We start from the raw sequence: 17598 nt of genomic DNA on the forward strand, positions 1-17598 counted from the left end.
TTTGAAGCAGGCAGGGCTGGAGAGGTGGGGAGACCTGCAGGGAGATGGCCAACTCTTAAGCTGGGACACTTTGTTCAATCTAACCAGGGGAGCCCTGACGCGGTTTAAATACTATCAATTGTCAGGCTGGTGGACAACGAGATCTGTGATACCCAATGATAATAACCCCCCTAACCCTAAATTTGAAGCGGTAGCCAGAAGGGGTAAGTGGAAATGCCAAATATCTTTCTGGTATTCGGCAATGTTGGAGGGGGAGGATGTGACGGAGGCTGAAATCAGTAAATTGTGGTGCAATGCTCTTACCCCGGCCAACGGGCCTTTTATGGATTTCTGGCACGACTCCTTCAGGGTGTTAAATGCTGTAATCAAGCCGGCTGCGCTGAAAAGAAATCACATATACACCATGTATAGGGTTTATATAACTCCGAAGAAACTGGCAAAATTCTCAAATATTGACTATAATTGCCCACGGTGTGGCCTCTTGAGGGCAGACGATGTTCATATGTTTATGGATTGTCCTGAATTGGCGGACTATTGGGGGAAGATAAAGGAATTTTTGGAAGAAGTACTCTCAATGCCTATAGCACTTCCAAGGTTTACAGTTATGTTTGGGCTTGTTACGAACTATCAGGTGAATGACCTTCCCACTAAATTCGTATTCTTTATCATCCTCTTAGCAAGGCGTGAGATTTGTAGGGCATGGAAAGACCCAACTCCCCCTACCTTTGTTAATTGCCTGAGGCAGATTATGTTAACCTGCAAATCAGATGTGGCATGTGATCCCAGAAGTGAGACGAATGTTTGGGCAGCCTTGGTGGCATGGCAATCTCGATGATTGGTTTTCCAATGATTTGTCTGGAGCCATGCTGGTTCCCCGTACTCCTAAGTAGCAAGGGGCGCACACGGATCGGCGAAAAAAAGGAGTTTGGAGGGGAAGGTAGTGGCCGCTTGAGGGTACGGGCAAACCAACTTGCATCAGGCCAAAACTAACGAGGGTCGGTGCAGAACGGCCAGTAGTGCATGGAGGAGCCAGTGTCCCATCAAGAGTTCCATTTGTGATATATGAGGATTACCAAAAAAACCCCAAAAAAACCCAGATATTTCACAGAAGCTTCTACAGCTTCGAATTTGAAAGGATCTGGGGATACTCATGCACCAGACAAGTGGTAGACAAAAATGTTTATGACGATCATCATGTTTATGAAATTAAGTAAGAGTCTTAAACATCCATGAGGACATCCTAGTGCATGCTACCTCCACCTGACTGACTCCATGCTGCCTTATACATACTGAAAAGACTAGAAAGGATCTTGCATAGACAGAAATGTAAATTCCTTTGATTTGACATTTTGATTTGTGGCTACCACATGACTGTTGCAGGAGTAGCCCCAGATTCCACAAATTCAAAGTCATAAAAGGTGCTGCAGGCCCTTAGATAGCATCAAGAGACTTATGATCCACTAACCAGAGTCAATACTGCGTGCCCAGAGTCCACCAGGTACGATCGGGCGAACGTTCTTTTGCTTATTTAGGTCCTAAACGGTGGAACGCCCTGACTCAGTATATTAGAAACTGCACTTTATAGGTCTCGCCTGAGCCAGCGCATGCGCTGTACTGGCGAGACTTTTAGTTAGTGAGCTTCAAAAAGCAGACCACACGCTTTTTGTGTGGCCTAAAGCATGCGGTTACGTGCACGGCTACGCGCACAGGTGCCATCTGGCTTTCCTTTGTCATGGCTCATTAAGCGCATCGCTCTTTCATGGCAGCGCTTGTTTCCTGCATGCCCCTCCTTTTTTAGGTCGAGCCTTAGGCAGCCTAAATGACTTAACGCAGGCCGATTTTAAATTCTCCTATACCTGTGGCTCAAGTTTGTATATTTAACCCACGCCCCAATGTGTGTGTGTGTCTCTGTAGCCGTGTCTGTGGGTGCTCACATGATACCCTTGAAAGCATGCAGTGTTTTCTCAAAATGTGTCCTTGAACATTTGTATGTCAGTGTTTGTGAATGTGTTTGCTGGTCCTTCCCACTGGACTTTTATTTTTAGATTTGTTCAGTGAGGGTAGGGAAGAGGCAATGGGTTGCAACCCCCTGATAACATTACCATTATGACGTCAACTGTTCAGCATTTTAGATGCAACAAAGTCGGATTTATGTTCTAGGCTCGGAAGTATTAGGTGATTTGTTGCCCAGAATCACAGTATGCTGAACCGTCTCCAGGACTCGCGCTTCCTTCCCCAGTTCCAAAGTCGACTGCTCTGGCCTTTCGGCCACACCGAAAGTAGTCTGCAGTAAGAATGTGTGCACATTTCCTGACACTACTCTCTGTGGGGGTTAAACTTTTAATCATGTCTGCGATGAGATTTTAGTACTGCTATTTAGCATGGGACAGTGCACAGCTCAGTCAGCCTTGCAGCTTTTTTTCCATTTTTGACGTGCTTCATTTGAAAAATTCTGAGTGTGGGGAGAGATTGGTGAATTGAGGAGCCCTGCTAGGCAGCTGCATCTGTTCTTTCGGGTTTGAAGTAGATTTAAGGGCTGCTCTTCAATATCAGGTTAAACTAGGAAGAGCTTTCACAGAGTGGCTCCGTCTGAAGAGCCCTTGAAGGACCCTGCTCTCATTGAAGCACATTAGGCCTTTCTTTGGTGTACAGTTCTAATGCCAGTTTCAGTGTACCTTACCCCTCACAACTCCATCACAGAGTCAGGAACAGTCAGGCATTCCTTTATTGTGACTCATTTGTGATGAGCTGGAAGCAGTAATTGCACCAGGCTGCTGTGTGGTTCTGCTTCTTTCGAATCCGAGCATTACTGATTTCTGCCCCATCCTTTTCATGTGTCACCTTAGCTTCAAAATGTCAATGTTCCACCTCGTATTTAAAGGGAGAGCAAAGTCTCAAATATATTTGGATGTGGTACTTTTCATTAGCCTTTTCCATTATAAATGAGAGACTGGAAGTGTCTGAATGCAAAGAGAACGACAGCTGGGAAAGCTGCTCACCCTGGGCCTGCAGCAACATGTGATCTTCGCTTTATATCAGGCTTCTTGTTTGCCTGTTTATAATGAAGTGTCTTTCAAACGCTAATATCAGTACTGGCAACCAAAACAACAGTACCACTTGCAGAATCTCATTACCACCCTCAGCATCACGGTGATATCAGCAAAGGCCAATACCACCATCAGCATCGCATTACCACTGCCAGCACTGCAACATCAATTCACACTACTACCCCTTACTGATGCACTACCACCCTCCACGTTGTACCACTGCCAGCACCGCACCATCAATTCTTACTACTACCTCTTAGTGACACATTACCACCCTCTGCGTTGTACCACTGCCAGCACCGCATCATCAATCCACACTACTACCCCTTACTGACGCACTACCACCCTCCGAATTGTACCATTGACAGCAGTGCACCGTCAATCCACACTACTACCCCTTACTGACAAATTACCACCCTCTGTGTTGTACCACTGCCAGCACCGCACCGCACCATCAATCCTTACTACTACCCCTTAGTGACACATTACCACCCTCTGCGTTGTACCACTGCCAGCACCGCATCATCAATCCACACTACTACCCCTTACTGACGAACTACCACCCTCCGCGTTGTACGACTGCCAGCACCGCACCATCAATCCTTACTACTACCCCTTAGTGACACATTACCACCCTCTGCGTTGTACCCTGTGAGATCAACGCGGACCTCCGGCGGTGAGAGCCCTGAGGAGGCGGCGCCGGGGGTCCCTGAGGTGATTGGGGCCTGGGGGATTCCGCTAGACGCTACAGGAGTGGGGGCTGATACCTAGACGAGCCCTCTGGCTGTGGGGTAGGGTCCGGCTCCCCCCGGGAGTGGTGTTTGTCCGACGCGCAATGGCGCTGACCCCCCCTGGCTGAGACCGGGACCCACTACCTCGGGGCATACAAGTATTGCCGGCTAGCTGGTTCCCTGCTGTGTGGTGTTGGGCCTGGAGTCCCCCGGCGCAGTAGCAAGCGAGCCACGAGAGGTGACCCTAGGGCCGGAGGCCCACCGACGCGACTTACACCCTCGACGGAACAGTTGGAAGGGACGCCCTACGCCTGCGGCCGGCTACCACCATGGGGAGACGCCTGAAGGCCTCGACAGATGCTGAGGAGAGAACGGCGTGCAGCCAGGGTTCTACAGTGGACAAAAGCTCGGAACCGGGCCTGCCACAGGGTCAGCTGGAGCAGATTTTGCAGGCCATCGCTGACACCAGGGAGGCGTTGCGACAGGACATCGGACAGGTGTCCACGAGCCTGGGGCTCCTGCGGGCGGACCACGGCAAGCTGGCGGACCGGGTCAAGCAAGCTGAGACTCGACTGGACGCACTGGAGCCCACGGCCAAGACGACTGAGGCCTCGCTGAGGGAGCTGCAACAAAGGGTGCACCTGCTGGAACAGAGGGCGGAGGATGCGGAGGGGCGCAACCGCCGCAACAATATACGCGTGGTTGGCCGGCCCGAGAAAATTGAAGGGGCAGACATGTTGGGCTACTTGGAATCCTGGCTGCGTGACGTGGTGGCCCCGGAAGGTCTTACTCCGTTCTACACTTTGGAGCGCGCTCACCGGGTCCCGGCTCGACCCCCGGCGGAGAGTCGGCCTCCTCGACCAGTGGTGGCGCGCTTGCTGCACTACAGGGACCGTGACATTATTCTACAGAGGGCGAGGGCACTAGGGCCCTACCGGGTGGACAACGTCCAGGTCTCCATCTACCCGGATTACTCTTTTGAGGTACAGAGGCAGCGCTCTACCTTTCTGGCAGTCAAGAGGGCTCTACGGGAGGAGGGGGTCCATTACACTCTCTTATTTCCAGCCCGCCTGCGGATCATGATGGATGGTAAATCCTCCTTCTACAATTCCCCGGACAAAGTTTGGGACTTGCTGGAACTACACAAGGCTGGAGCGGATGATCATCCTGCGTCTGGGGAGCCGCGGCGGATGGCGCAGAGGTCCAGGCGGACCAGGAGACCCAGGAGACGACCACCGAAAGCGGGGACACCTTCTGTCTCGCAGACCGAGCTGGAACGCAAGGAGGCCCTTCGGGCGGTCTCTACCATTTCCAAGGCGGCGACATCGACATCAGCGGTGGAGTCGGGCTCCCGGGAGGGCTCAGAGGAAGCGGCATCGGAGGAGTCGGGCGCTGGTGGTTCTGGGCCGCCTCATGTCACGCCTGGGACTGCTGATGGCTTATTGGACGAATGATCCTCATGCCCTGCCGTGATGGTATTGTATTTGCAGCCGGGCCCCTGTTTGTGTTTGGATTTGGGGCGGAGGCATATGGCTCGGGTGAGGGACTGCCTCCCGCCATTAGCGGTTTCTGCCTTTGCAGGGGTGGGGATGTGGGGCAATTGGGGCATATTGGGGAGGGCCGGCCAGGTGGCACGGGTAGCTCGCGGTCTGTTGGACGTAGCGACAGGCCGCCCCCTCTCTCTCACACCTATTGTGGGACTCTGGTAGTTACCAGAGACTGTTTTACTTGGGCTTTTGACTTTTGGATGGGTTTCTGCTGTTCGGGGCCTATTCTGGGGATGGGTGGGACGCGGGATTGTTGGGTGGTTTTCAAGAACTGGTTTTGGGGTGTTGTCAGTGTGCCTGGACTTTTATCTTTCATCAGAACTGTACTTGCTGATACGAATGGGGACCCTACCTGAACTGAAGTGTGTGACCTGGAATGTGCGGGGACTGAACTCTATGCTGAAACGTCACAAGGTGCATGCCTATCTTGTTCGTAGGGGGATTCAAATAGCCTTCCTGCAGGAAACACATATTGACCGAACAGAGGGGCGGGCTTTACAGCGCAGGTGGCGGGGACAGCTGTTCTACACGGTCTACTCGGCCTTTGCGAGGGGGGTTTTGATCTGGGTGCGGGCCGGGGTCCCCTTCCAACCCTTGCTGACAGTGCTCGATCCCGAGGGGAGGTTTGCAGCTGTACAGGGCCGACTGGATGGGAGGGACGTGACACTCTGCAGCGTATACGTCCCAAATGTGGACCAACCTGCCTTTTTTGCACGTCTGTCTGGGAAACTGGCGACGGTTCTAGCCAACACGGTCTTAATGGGGGTGACTTTAATTCTGTACTAGACGTGGAATTAGATAGGTCTCACCCACCACTGGCGCAGGCGGCAGCTCACAGGCTGGCGAAGAGTAGGGGAGAGTGGCAGAGTGGCTGGGGCCTTGTTGATGCATGGCGAACCCAACACCCTAAGGAGAGGGATTTTTCCTTTTATTCCCCCCCACACGCGCTTCATGTTCGTCTTGACAGCATTCTGTGCTCGCCGGATGTGCAATGCTTGGTCCGCCACAGTGAATACTTGGCTAAAACAATATCTGACCATAACCCTTGCCTGGTAGTGGTCCAATGGACGCGGCAACGCCAGGCTATACCGACGTGGCGGTTAAACCCGTTGGCATTGGAGGATGCGGCGTTTAAGGCTGAGGTAGGCATAGGGGTGGAGGGCTACTTTGGTGCTAACATGGACACAGCTTCCAGTAGAGCACTGGAGTGGGACGCCTTTAAGGCAGTGGTTCGGGGAGTCTGTATTTCGGCTACCGCGGGAGTCCGCAAGACCCTCCTGCAGGAAGTTACGCGGAGCGAGGATCGCTTACGCGAGGAGGAGCGACATCACCACGTGACTCCTGAATCCCGCGAGGCGGTTTCGGCCGCGCGGGAGGAAGTGGCGACGGCGACGGAGAAGCTGCGCTGCTTCGATTATAAGGAGTTCCTAGTTCGGGCTCATGCCGAACGCGACAAGGTGGGCTCGCTACTGGCCTGGTTGGCCGCTCCAGGGTCCCGCGGCACCCCGATTGCGGCTCTGACCACTCCGGACGGGAACGAGGTTTATACTCAGTCGGAGACCAATGGCCAATTTTTGACTTACTACGCACGCCTGTATAGAAGCGAGATGCCATGCGTGCCAGTGGAGCTAGATGAGTTTCTCCTGGCGGCGCGGCTTCCCCGGCTTGACCCTGAACACGTGGATGGCTTGGGCGGGGACATCTCTGAGGGAGAGATTCGAGTGGCCATTAAACACATGGCTCGCCGCAAGACCCCTGGCACAGATGGGCTACCGATCGAATTTTATGCAGCCTATGCGGATGTATTGATACCGCGATTGCAGACGGTTTACCGGGAGGCCTGGGATACCGGGGTCCTGCCTGCATCTACTCATGAGGCCTTGGTAATACCCTTACTGAAGCGGGGCGGCGATGCTCACTTGCGCTCGGCCTACCGCCAACTGTCCATGCTCACGACGGATTACAAGATCCTGAGCAAGGTTCTTGCGACGCGGCTTTTGGCCCACATGCGCGCTTTGGTGCACTCAGACCAAGCAGGCTTTATTCCCAAGCGCACCACCGCCACCTGTGTGCGTCGGCTGCTTCGGGTTATGGGGGGCAATGCTGCTGGTTTACCGGGTGCCGCTGTCCTGTCGACCGACATTGAGAAAGCGTTCGACAGTGTTGAGTGGCCATACCTGCTCCGAGTGCTGGAGGCCTTCGGATTGGGCGAACGATTTGTAAAGTGGACCGCCTTGCTTTATGCTGCGGCCACGGCCCGAGTCAAGACTGGGGCTACCATCTCTGCCCCGTACAGAGTAGGGCGGGGGACTCGGCAGGGATGTTCCCTGTCCCCCCTACTATTTGCGCTAGCCATAGAGCCTTTAGCTGCTTACGTCCGTATGGGCCGAGCGTATGAGGGCCTCCAGCTAAGGGCCGACACCCACTACATATCTCTCTATGCCGACGATTGCCTACTGTTTTTGGCTGACACGGATGTTGCCCTGCGAGGGGCTAGGCGCTTGCTCTCTGATTTTGGCCGATTCTCGGGACTGAGGGTCAACTGGGGGAAGTCCTGCCTCTTCCCGTTAGTATCGAGGGCGGACGATTCCCAGCCGGAGGGTGAGCTGCGATGGGAATACCACTGCCTCCCTTATCTAGGCACGCACATATATCGATCGTCGTTGGACCTCCTGGAGGGTAACATTGAAAGAGCAATCCGGAGTCTACGAGGCTGCATGGGATTCTGGCGGACGCTGCCGTTGTCGGTTGCGGGGCGAGTGGCGTTACTGAAGATGGTGGCACTGCCCCGTCTATTATATCTGTTTCGCATGCTGCCGGTCTGGATCCCGACATCGGTTTTTACCAGACTTCGCTCCTTAATTACCGGGTTCATTTGGGGAACGGGTAGGAGGCGCGTGGCGCTGGCCACGTTGATGCGGCCCAGATCAGACGGGGGACTTGCAGCCCCGGATTTTGAATGGTATTACTTGGCAGCGCAGCTGCAGTGGCTTACCCAAGCAGTGGCTTTAGAATTCCGAGGTCCAGAGGGGGCAGCAGGCGGAATCCTTCCGAGATACGTCATCTCCTTTATAATTCTAGGCCAGAAATTGGACCTTTCCCAGCTCACGGGGGAGGAGCGGACGATTCGGAACTGCTGGCTACGATGCCATAGGCGATCCGGCGTCACTCGCCCATATGCCCCTGAGATCCCACTAGGGATGTGCACTGCCTTTCCGCATGGGGGAGATTGGTCTGCGCTGGCGACCTGGGAGGAACTTGGCCTGCAAATGCTCGGTGACCTCTACAAGGAGGGATCGCTGCTCTCGTTTCAGGAGCTGCACGACGCTTACGGCCTCCCGAGGGGTGACTATCTATTGCACGCCTCGCTGGTGGCAGGTATTCGGAGCCACTGGAAGAGGGGGCTTTCTGAGCCACCGACATCTGAGTGCAGTCAATATGTGGTCATGGCGGCTGGCACTTACAAGGCCATCACCTGCCTTTATCGGAGGCTGTCGACTGAAACATTACAGCCCCTGGATGGACTGAGAGCCAAATGGGAAGGGGACATCAGACGTCCGACCCCTGACTCAACGTGGCCGCAGCTTTTGAGGCGGACATGGAAAGGCACTAGGAATGCCAGGTTCCAGCTGGTCCAGTTTTTCTCCCTCCACCGAGCTTACCTGACGCCGGCTAAGATCTCGCAATATTTTGAAGGTGCGTCTTCACTCTGCCCTAGGTGTGGAGCGGAGGACGCGGATTTTACGCACATGTTCTGGTCCTGTAGGAGGCTGACTGATTACTGGGAGGCGGTGATGTCCTGCCTGAATGCTGTCACAGATCGGCAAATTGACGCAGATATGGGCGTTTGCTTACTGTTGTGGTTCCCTCACACCCCCCGCAATCGCATTACCAGCAAATTTTATGTCTTGGGCCTGATACTGGCCAAACGGGAGATCACCATGCATTGGAAATCTAGCCGGGGCCCCAGTTACTCGCGATGGAGGACCACTCTGGAGCGGTGGGCGAAAGCGGAGAGCGCATTGCGGCTGCAACAGGCCAGGCGACTAGATAGTGACAAGGCATTAGAAGCGGCCAGAGCGTGGGAGGCCCTAGTGACCGCGCTCCAATCGCCTGAGAGTGACCAAAGTGAGGATGGCGAAATAGCGACACCATAGGGTAGTTCTGTTGAGGGGTACCCCATTCCCAGTGCAGCGCACCACTGTACCAAGTAACGACGGAGGTCCCGAGAGCTCGAGTCCTCCATTGGTATGCACTACTCACCTTTTCCTCTCGGCTGGATCGAGGAGGTAACTCGCTGTTGAGTCTTAGATGACTGAGAGAGGAGACACCGGCGCACTGACTAGGGGGGAGGGACCCAGGGAGGGAACGGTTTGGGGGATTGTTATCATAAAAGGCGTCTGGTCAGAACTGTACTGTTATCCTGAAATGTCGGTTGTTACTGCATAAATAACTCATTGGACTGTGATATTTTGACTTAAAATGCCAAATATAAATTGTTTTTACAAAAAAAAAAGCTGCTTTTTGACAGATATCTTGCACCCGCCCCCCTCTAAAAAATCACCTAGGAGTTTGAAAAATCAACACATTTTGAGCGATCTGACCTGCGCATTTGACAGAATGTACAATACTGCATTCCTCAGTTATTTTTAAAAACGGTTCTTGCTGCCTCCTTCTGATCCTATAACTAATGTCTTTGTAACAACTTACCAATCCTCCCAAGACCGAAAATCCCCACTGTGCTTTGTGACAGGCCATTTCCACACATCCAAAGTGGTTTCCAGGTCCCCCATCCTCCGCTAGCAGAAAAACACAATTACAAAAATTATTTACACACTACAATGTACTGGTATTTCGCTTGCACTACAACTAATGCACTCGTAAAATGTAGTCTTGGCATGGTCTATGAAAATATGACAATATAGGAAAACCACACATTTGTTAGGGCTGATTCCAAACAAATGTGTAAAAGTTTGTTTAAAGATGCACTTTCTCATTTGAACGAACGATTACACTTGTTTGGCATTGCTCAGAAATGTCCAAGTCTAAATCTGGAAAGCTGTTGTAGTGGAATGTTTCCAGGCGTGCTCCTGGGAAACTAGCTATTGAACAATATGGAATTGCACCCAGGGTACAATTGCGCACTGCCCCACGGCTTTGTGTAATAGCACTTTTTTTCAAAGATGAACATATTTTTCCTCGTGAAGATGCCCCCTCTCCCACACCACCATGAAGTATGTGGATGCTCTGTTCCCCTTCCCACTAGAGAAAGGGGTTCATTCGGCCCTTGGCCAGAGAAAATCATTCCTATCTCAAGGTGGCAAAGGGTCGGAGGAAGTTTTTGAATGCCCACAGAAGGATGTGCTCTAGTGCTCTCACAAACGTTCAAGGTGTACTACTTGTAATGTCCAATCGCCAGTCCGAAACCGGTCCTAGGAAGCTTGTTTCCGGTCCAGTGAAGACATGGCTTGGCAGTTCGGGATGGACTGTACCCATGAGGCACAGGGTCAAGACTGATTTGCATGTAGCTGTGTCTGAACTGTGGTGGCGAAGTAAGCCAAAATACGATGATGGATTCAACCCAGATCTGTGACTGGGGGTGAGTGTCTGAAAAGTTTCAGCGCTCTGTCCATCATCTCCTTGTGTTTGCTTTGTTTGCCCTAAATTGGCAGGGTATGCCCAGACGTGGGCCCCTTGCTCACTTAGCCACTGGTTTCAAGCTAGCCTGGATGATGAGGGTGGTTAGCATCCCAGGATGCTTGTTTCCCATCTAGGGAAGATCTGGCTCGGCAGTTCGGGCTGGACTGTTCCCATGAGGCACATAGTCAAGACTGATTTGCATATAGCTGTGTCTGAACTGCAGTGGCAAAGTGAGCTAAAGAAGATGATGGATTCAACCCAGATCTGTGACTGGGGGTGAGTGTCTGAAAAGTTTCAGCTTCGTCCATCATCTCCTTGTGTTTGCTTAATTCCCAACAGTAGCCTTAGATTTGCTCCTGTGGAATCTTACGCTATAATGTAGTAATATTCAGAGGAAGTAAAAGGATTTACGAATGTAAGGTAACTTTCTACTCCTCAATATTCCAGTCTTTGGTACACTATATGGAAGACAAACAGCAAAAAGTAGGAAAGGGCGTTAAACAAGAAGGTTGCAGTTACCAGAACTGGTTCATATATTTTGTAGCAAAAGGGTAGAGTTCAAACTTTTGCGTTGCTATCCAAAGTTAATAATGATAATACAAGTCCGAAATTATGAACCATATCTGAGGCCATTGGCTTGGAACCGTTGGAAAAAAGCCAGCTGAACAGCAAAAAAAAATTTCTATTACAAAAAACCCTGTACAGTGTAGATAAAAAATATAATTACAAAGTAAATGTGGAATATACTTTATATGATTGCAAAATAGCTTACTGAATTAAAGAAGTTCTATAGGGATTAGGTATGTGGAGCACAATACTGCGAACCGTAATCAAGTCCAGAGTGTCTTCATTTAAGTCAGAGGTCGGTGTAACTTGCATAATTTGCTGCAATGTAATTATGCGAAATTACTGCAAAATTACACAAGATTATGTAAAATTACGTGAGGAGCGTAACCCAGAATTTACCAATATTTCCGTAGTGCATATTGCACCCTTGCGCCCAAAATGGACAAGAGGATGCATTTTGCGCTAAGAAAGTAAAGCTAAAAGCAATAGAACACGAATAGCACCAGCAAGCAGCCACTCACACTCACTAAGGCTGTGGCCCCTTTGCTCTTGTGATAGGGTTTTTGTACCAAGTTACTCATAATTACTCGGGTATTAGTGTGAAATTTTCTGTAAATGTGGCTCAAAAGAGCAATGGAAAATGACTGAAATTACTCTGGTTACGCCCAAGCCTAATTTAAATGCACCCTTCATAAACATTGTTAGGCATGAACATTGAAAGTGGCCTACTTGTTGTATCATTTAATGGTAATGTGTCCTGGCTACTGGGATGCTGTTCCTGTGCTACCAATGAGTGCTTCCACTTCTGGAATCTGCTGTGTGGATTCTAAGAAGCTGAGAAGGCACAGTTGCTTAGGATCAGGGTCTTACCAGGGGCTGTTTCATGATACCGCATTTATCTGTCAATTTCTGTGTCCTGTCTTCCCAAAACTATTCCATACTGTGTTCATCACTGTATCTAGCAGGCAGTGGTAAGCTCTGCCAGGAACATGTCCACTCTCCCATCTGCAGGACAACTGGGTACCTTTAAGCCCTGTGCACAATCTTGACTGCTGCAGTTCCTTCAGTGTTCAGAGACGTTTTCATTAATTACTTTCTTCTGAGGACGATTCCACATACAGCCTATGGGGTAGAATATGGGATCTCCCACATAGGATAGTTCAAATCTGTGTGGGATTTGCAGATCAGAGAGTTGCTATGATCAACCTTGCTCTCTTCGTTCGAGGTGTCTTTCTTTTGAAACCAGGGTCTGTGAGCATGGAGCCTTCTTTATCAATCTTTATCATCCCCTTTTGTTTCTAGTGATATAAACACAAGGAAGACAATAAAGAAGGCCCCCTTCCTATGAGTACTTTGCTTTACGTTGATGCAGAAGCAGGACTAACACAAAGTCTTTCCTTGCTATCAAATCTTCATTTTCCAAAGAAATAAAAACAAGACCACCATGAGCACTTATTAGTTTAGCTCTATATTTGTGAGGTGATAGTTTAAAGAAATCATTCCTTTTATTTTTCATGCTGTATTTTTTCCACACCATAATTATTCTCTTTAAAAATAACAACACATATTGTAGCGCACGTTCATACTATTTTCTAGATCATACTTCAAGTGAGCATGTGCTTATAATGGAAAACATATTGTTTTGAGAGGAGGAAGATTTTTGTAATGTTTGCTTCTACGTTCACCAAGTAGTCACAGCCACATACGAAAAAATGAATTTCATGTAGTGTAATGGACGTACTCCCTTTGACTTGGAATAATACACCTAACATTCAGTAGCTAACTGTAGCTGATCCAAGGCCATTCTCTTTTCATTGGAAATAATAGGCCTTGCAGACAGCTAAAGCTCTGAAGCCATATAAACAAAACTAAACTAGGTACTGTAGTTGCAAAATACACAATCAAGGTATAGCAAGAAACCATAAAATGAATGCTAATGTTGGGGCACTCAAAGATGGTGAATGTTCACAATGAGACATACAATAAATCAGCACTAGTATTCTCTGATATTAAATGTGTACATGAGACTCTAAGCACAGGCCATGGAACACTCCATTCCCATATGTTTGTTGATGACTCCGAATACACCTATGGCTAGTGAGGGGATTGATGAATCAATGAAACATAATGTTGTGATTGGTTCCACGTTTTAGGATGCATGAGAGTATCATATGACTATATATATGTTTAGTTAAAGACCCCCCTGGCAGGAGGTGGGCCAATTGCCTTGCATCAATTCAATTGAAATCATTGTCTTTTTACTTTCCTATATGTTGTCACAAACAGTGAAGAAACTAGGAATTATTTTTGATTCTATGCTGTCTTTCTCCCGTATGTTTTTTTTTTTTTTTTTTTGAAAGACCTTTATTGCACATGGTATATATACACAGCAGTGTGCCTACAACCCACTGACAGGGCCGGCCGCAATCAGTGTACCAGCCGAAACATACGAGTCCAGCAATAGGCGTTATTAGCAACGGGATGCAAATTATGAATACCCAACTCGTGAAGGCACAACAGATGGTTACAGTAAAAATGTACATAGCACGCCATAAGACTGCGGCCGTAGCGCCCTGATGGAGTCTCGGTCTCATTTTACATTTTGAAGAACCAAACTCAAACAATCCTAAAAACCCAATCCACCCCCCACCCTCCAAACCTGGTCCTCGTGAGTAGTCCAAACCTGTAAGGTATATTGTCTTCAATTTAATCATCCCCGTTGACAATAGGTGAGTGGTAACCCATGCAGGCAGTCATGGAAAGACCTATATACAGTGAGTCAAAAAACAACTGTAAGCAACAGTACAAGCATTAGATCTCACTACCCAATGATGGCGTTGGCAGGGCCCCAATAGTTCCCGTAACTCAAATGCATAGTGCAGGACAGCCGTCATACACTCCCTCAGTCATAACTCATTCGGATTCGGCACCTCCTTCAGATGGGGCAGCCCTCACACTCCTCTCGCTGTCAGATTCATCTAGGGAAAGCATATAGAGCGTAAATGGAGTCCATATATCCCGTGGTCTTGCCGCCTCAGGAAGCCCCTCATAGTAACAAGTCAGCTGATCTCTACAGTAAGCTATATCATTCAGCCATAGCCGTACGTCAGGCGCTCTCCTCCCCCCCCAACTCAGCGCCACTCTTCGCTTGGCCAGCTGAAGCGCCAATATCACAAATCTTCTAGACTTGACCGACACACCGGAGGCAATGCCCAGGAGGCAAAGGCGCACATCCAACGCAACTGCAGTCGACGTCATAGCAGTAAGCGTCTCAGTCACCGCCTTCCAGAAGTCATACACGCGCGAACATCCCCAGGCCAGGTGCACAAAGTCAGCGTCATCCTCACCGCATCTAACACAGCAGGCAGATTCGCGAAGGCCAAACCTAGCCAGTTGGACCGGCGTGTAGTACCACTGATGTATGTACTTAAAATGCAGAAGTCTAAAATTACCATTTATCATGTATCCCCCTGTCAAAGTACAACACTCAGTCCAGTCTTCATCACTTAAAGGTTCGGGGAGACTTCGATCCCATCTGGCTCTAGCCTGGACCGCGCCCCCTCCCTCATCCTCCTGTGCCGCTCGGTACAGTCTAGATAGCAACTTAGACCTATCCTTGGTGGTGTATAGCAATTGTAACGCCCCAAGCGTCAGCGGCTCCTCCGGGTACGTTGGATATAGAGTATGCACCGCAGCCCGAAGCCTAACATATATAAAGGTAGACATAGTGGTGTTAGAGGAGCGGTCCGTCATAGCCTGTAGGGGAAGAAACGATGCACCAGGGAATAGGTCCCCCACAGTTTGAAGCCCAGCGTCCCTCAGAACCTGTAGTCCCCCTATCTCACTGGACACCGAGATCCCCGAGTGATACAGCAGCGGCATGGCCGGCGCATACAAAGGCAACCTGTCTGCCCGCCTGCCCAATTCCTTCCAGGCCTTCGCCGTGATTCCTACAGTGTCGACCTCCCCCTTTTCAAACACCGAATGGTCATTGACAATCTTGGCCCTCAGTGGATACGGTAAAACAGCACTGGCTTCAAGTGCCACATGCGGCGTGTACGGTGGAGCACACAGCCAGTAAATCGCAAAATGTGCCTGCGCACAGAGATAATAAAGCTTCATGTCCGGCACGGCAAACCCCCCTAGCTCGTATGGTTTGGTCAGTACCTCCCATGTCACCCGTGGCTTTTTACCTGCCCAGGTGAGAGTTATCAGCAGTGACCGCAGTCTAGCAAAGAAGTGTGATTTCAGTGGAACTGGAATATTTACAAAGAGATAAAGAAATTTCGGCAGAACTACCATTTTTATTAAGGACACTCTATCTGCCAGCGTCAGAGGGAGCCGTGTCCAGCGTGCCACCTGATCTTCCAGCTTAGAGACAGCCACTCCATAATTAGCCCTAATAATTTCTTGGGAGTCCCTGTGAACCCAGACGCCGAGATAACGAACTGACTCAGTCGCCCATTCCAGGGGGAATTCCAACGGGATCTGGTACGTAGCATCCCTAAGAGGCAGCACAAATGATTTGTCCCAATTAATGGTCAGCCCAGAATGGTGACCAAACTTAATGAATTCCCGGAGTATGTTTTCGAGGTGGATCGCCGGCTCACGAACATAGAGAACCATATCGTCAGCATACATTGACACTGCCAAAGATCGAAGAGGGAATTTCAGCGCCGCCTCCGCATATTTCTGCCGCAGAATACAGGCCAGTGGTTCCATCATGATAGCAAAAAGTAAGGGCGAGAGCGGGCAGCCCTGCCTCGTCCCCCGTTGTATCGGAAACGAGGAGGAAATATGACCATTAACCCTCACTCTTGCCGTGGGCTCAGTATATAAGAGCGCAACCAGCGAAGTGAAGAAGAACGGTACCCCCATCCGGTGCAGAACTGCCAACATATACTTCCACGCCACCGAATCAAAGGCCTTGGCGGCGTCAAGCATGACCGCCACCGCAGCCAACTCAGGTTTAAGGAGATGGAGCACAGCGAATAGCGCCCGCAGATTATGTGTAGTCGATCTGAGAGGGACAAACCCTGACTGATCCGGCAATACCATGACAGGGAGAATCAGTTGCAATCTTGTGGCTAAGACTTTGGCAATGATTTTCACGTCGGTGTTCATGAGTGACAGGGGGCGATAAGATTCACATTTATTCAGGGGCTTCCCTGGTTTAGGCAACGCCACCAGCAGCGCCTCTCGCATGGTCGCCGGAAGTCGGCCACAATCCCTCGCCTACTCCAAAACCATCGCTAGCTGTGGGATCAGCAAATCTGCATATTCTTTATAGAATTCGGAGGACAAGCCATCCGTGCCCGGCGCCTTCTCGTTCGGCAGAGCAGCAATCGCCTCCCTAAACTCAGCCTCAGTGACGGGATGCATCAGAAATTCCTGCTGTCCTCTGGACAACCACACCAGAGCTATGTCCTCGAAATACTTATTCACTTCCTCCTCATCCGCCGTGTCCCTGTGCTCGTAAAGTTGTGCGTAGTGTGTCGCGAAGCAATTTAGAATGCCCTCCGAACTAGTTACCACCTCCCCCTGATCGTCAATCTCCTGCACAGAACAGTGCCGCGCCCAGGGTTCCTTGATCCTGTCCGCTAGGCCCTTCCCCGGCCTGCCACCCTCCCCATAGTATCTAGCCGTGGAGCGCTTGGATAGAAATTTCACCTCCTGCTCCGCCAGTTCATTATATTCAGTGACTTTCGTCCTGACCTCAGCCAATAAAACGGCCTCCGCACTGTGCTCCAGGCGACGCTCCAGAGCCACCAACTCTTTTTCCAGTCTGGCCATAGAATCCCGCAGAGACGTCAGCACGCCGGATTTCAGGCCAATACACGCCCCCCTCACCGTCACCTTGAAAGCCTCCCATACAGTACTCATATTGTCTACAGACCCCACATTGTGCTCAAAGAACTCCTCAATAATCTGACGTAGGCTCTCACGCAGTACTTGATCAGACAACACACCAGGGGAGAAACGCCACGTGAAAGGAGCAGGCGCAAACGTAGGCAGTTGCATCACCAGCTTCACAGGCGCATGATCAGAGATAGTGCGAGGAAGGTG

At 50.4% G+C, this 17598-nt stretch overlaps 1 protein-coding gene across 1 annotated transcript in view; it reads right to left on the reverse strand.

Moving 5' to 3' along the window:
- LOC144818783 (glyoxylate reductase/hydroxypyruvate reductase-like) overlaps positions 1 to 17598 on the reverse strand; it is a 228384-nt gene that overhangs the window by 71425 nt on the left and 139361 nt on the right. Inside the window, exon 5 of the mRNA XM_078676526.1 lies at positions 10036 to 10124. Coding sequence (XP_078532652.1) covers positions 10036 to 10124 — 89 coding nt within the window. The remainder of the gene's footprint in view (positions 1 to 10035; positions 10125 to 17598) is intronic.

This window comes from Lissotriton helveticus, chromosome 2_1 (assembly GCF_964261635.1).
Source record: "Lissotriton helveticus chromosome 2_1, aLisHel1.1, whole genome shotgun sequence".
In the NCBI taxonomy this organism is placed as follows: Eukaryota; Metazoa; Chordata; class Amphibia; order Caudata; family Salamandridae; genus Lissotriton; species Lissotriton helveticus.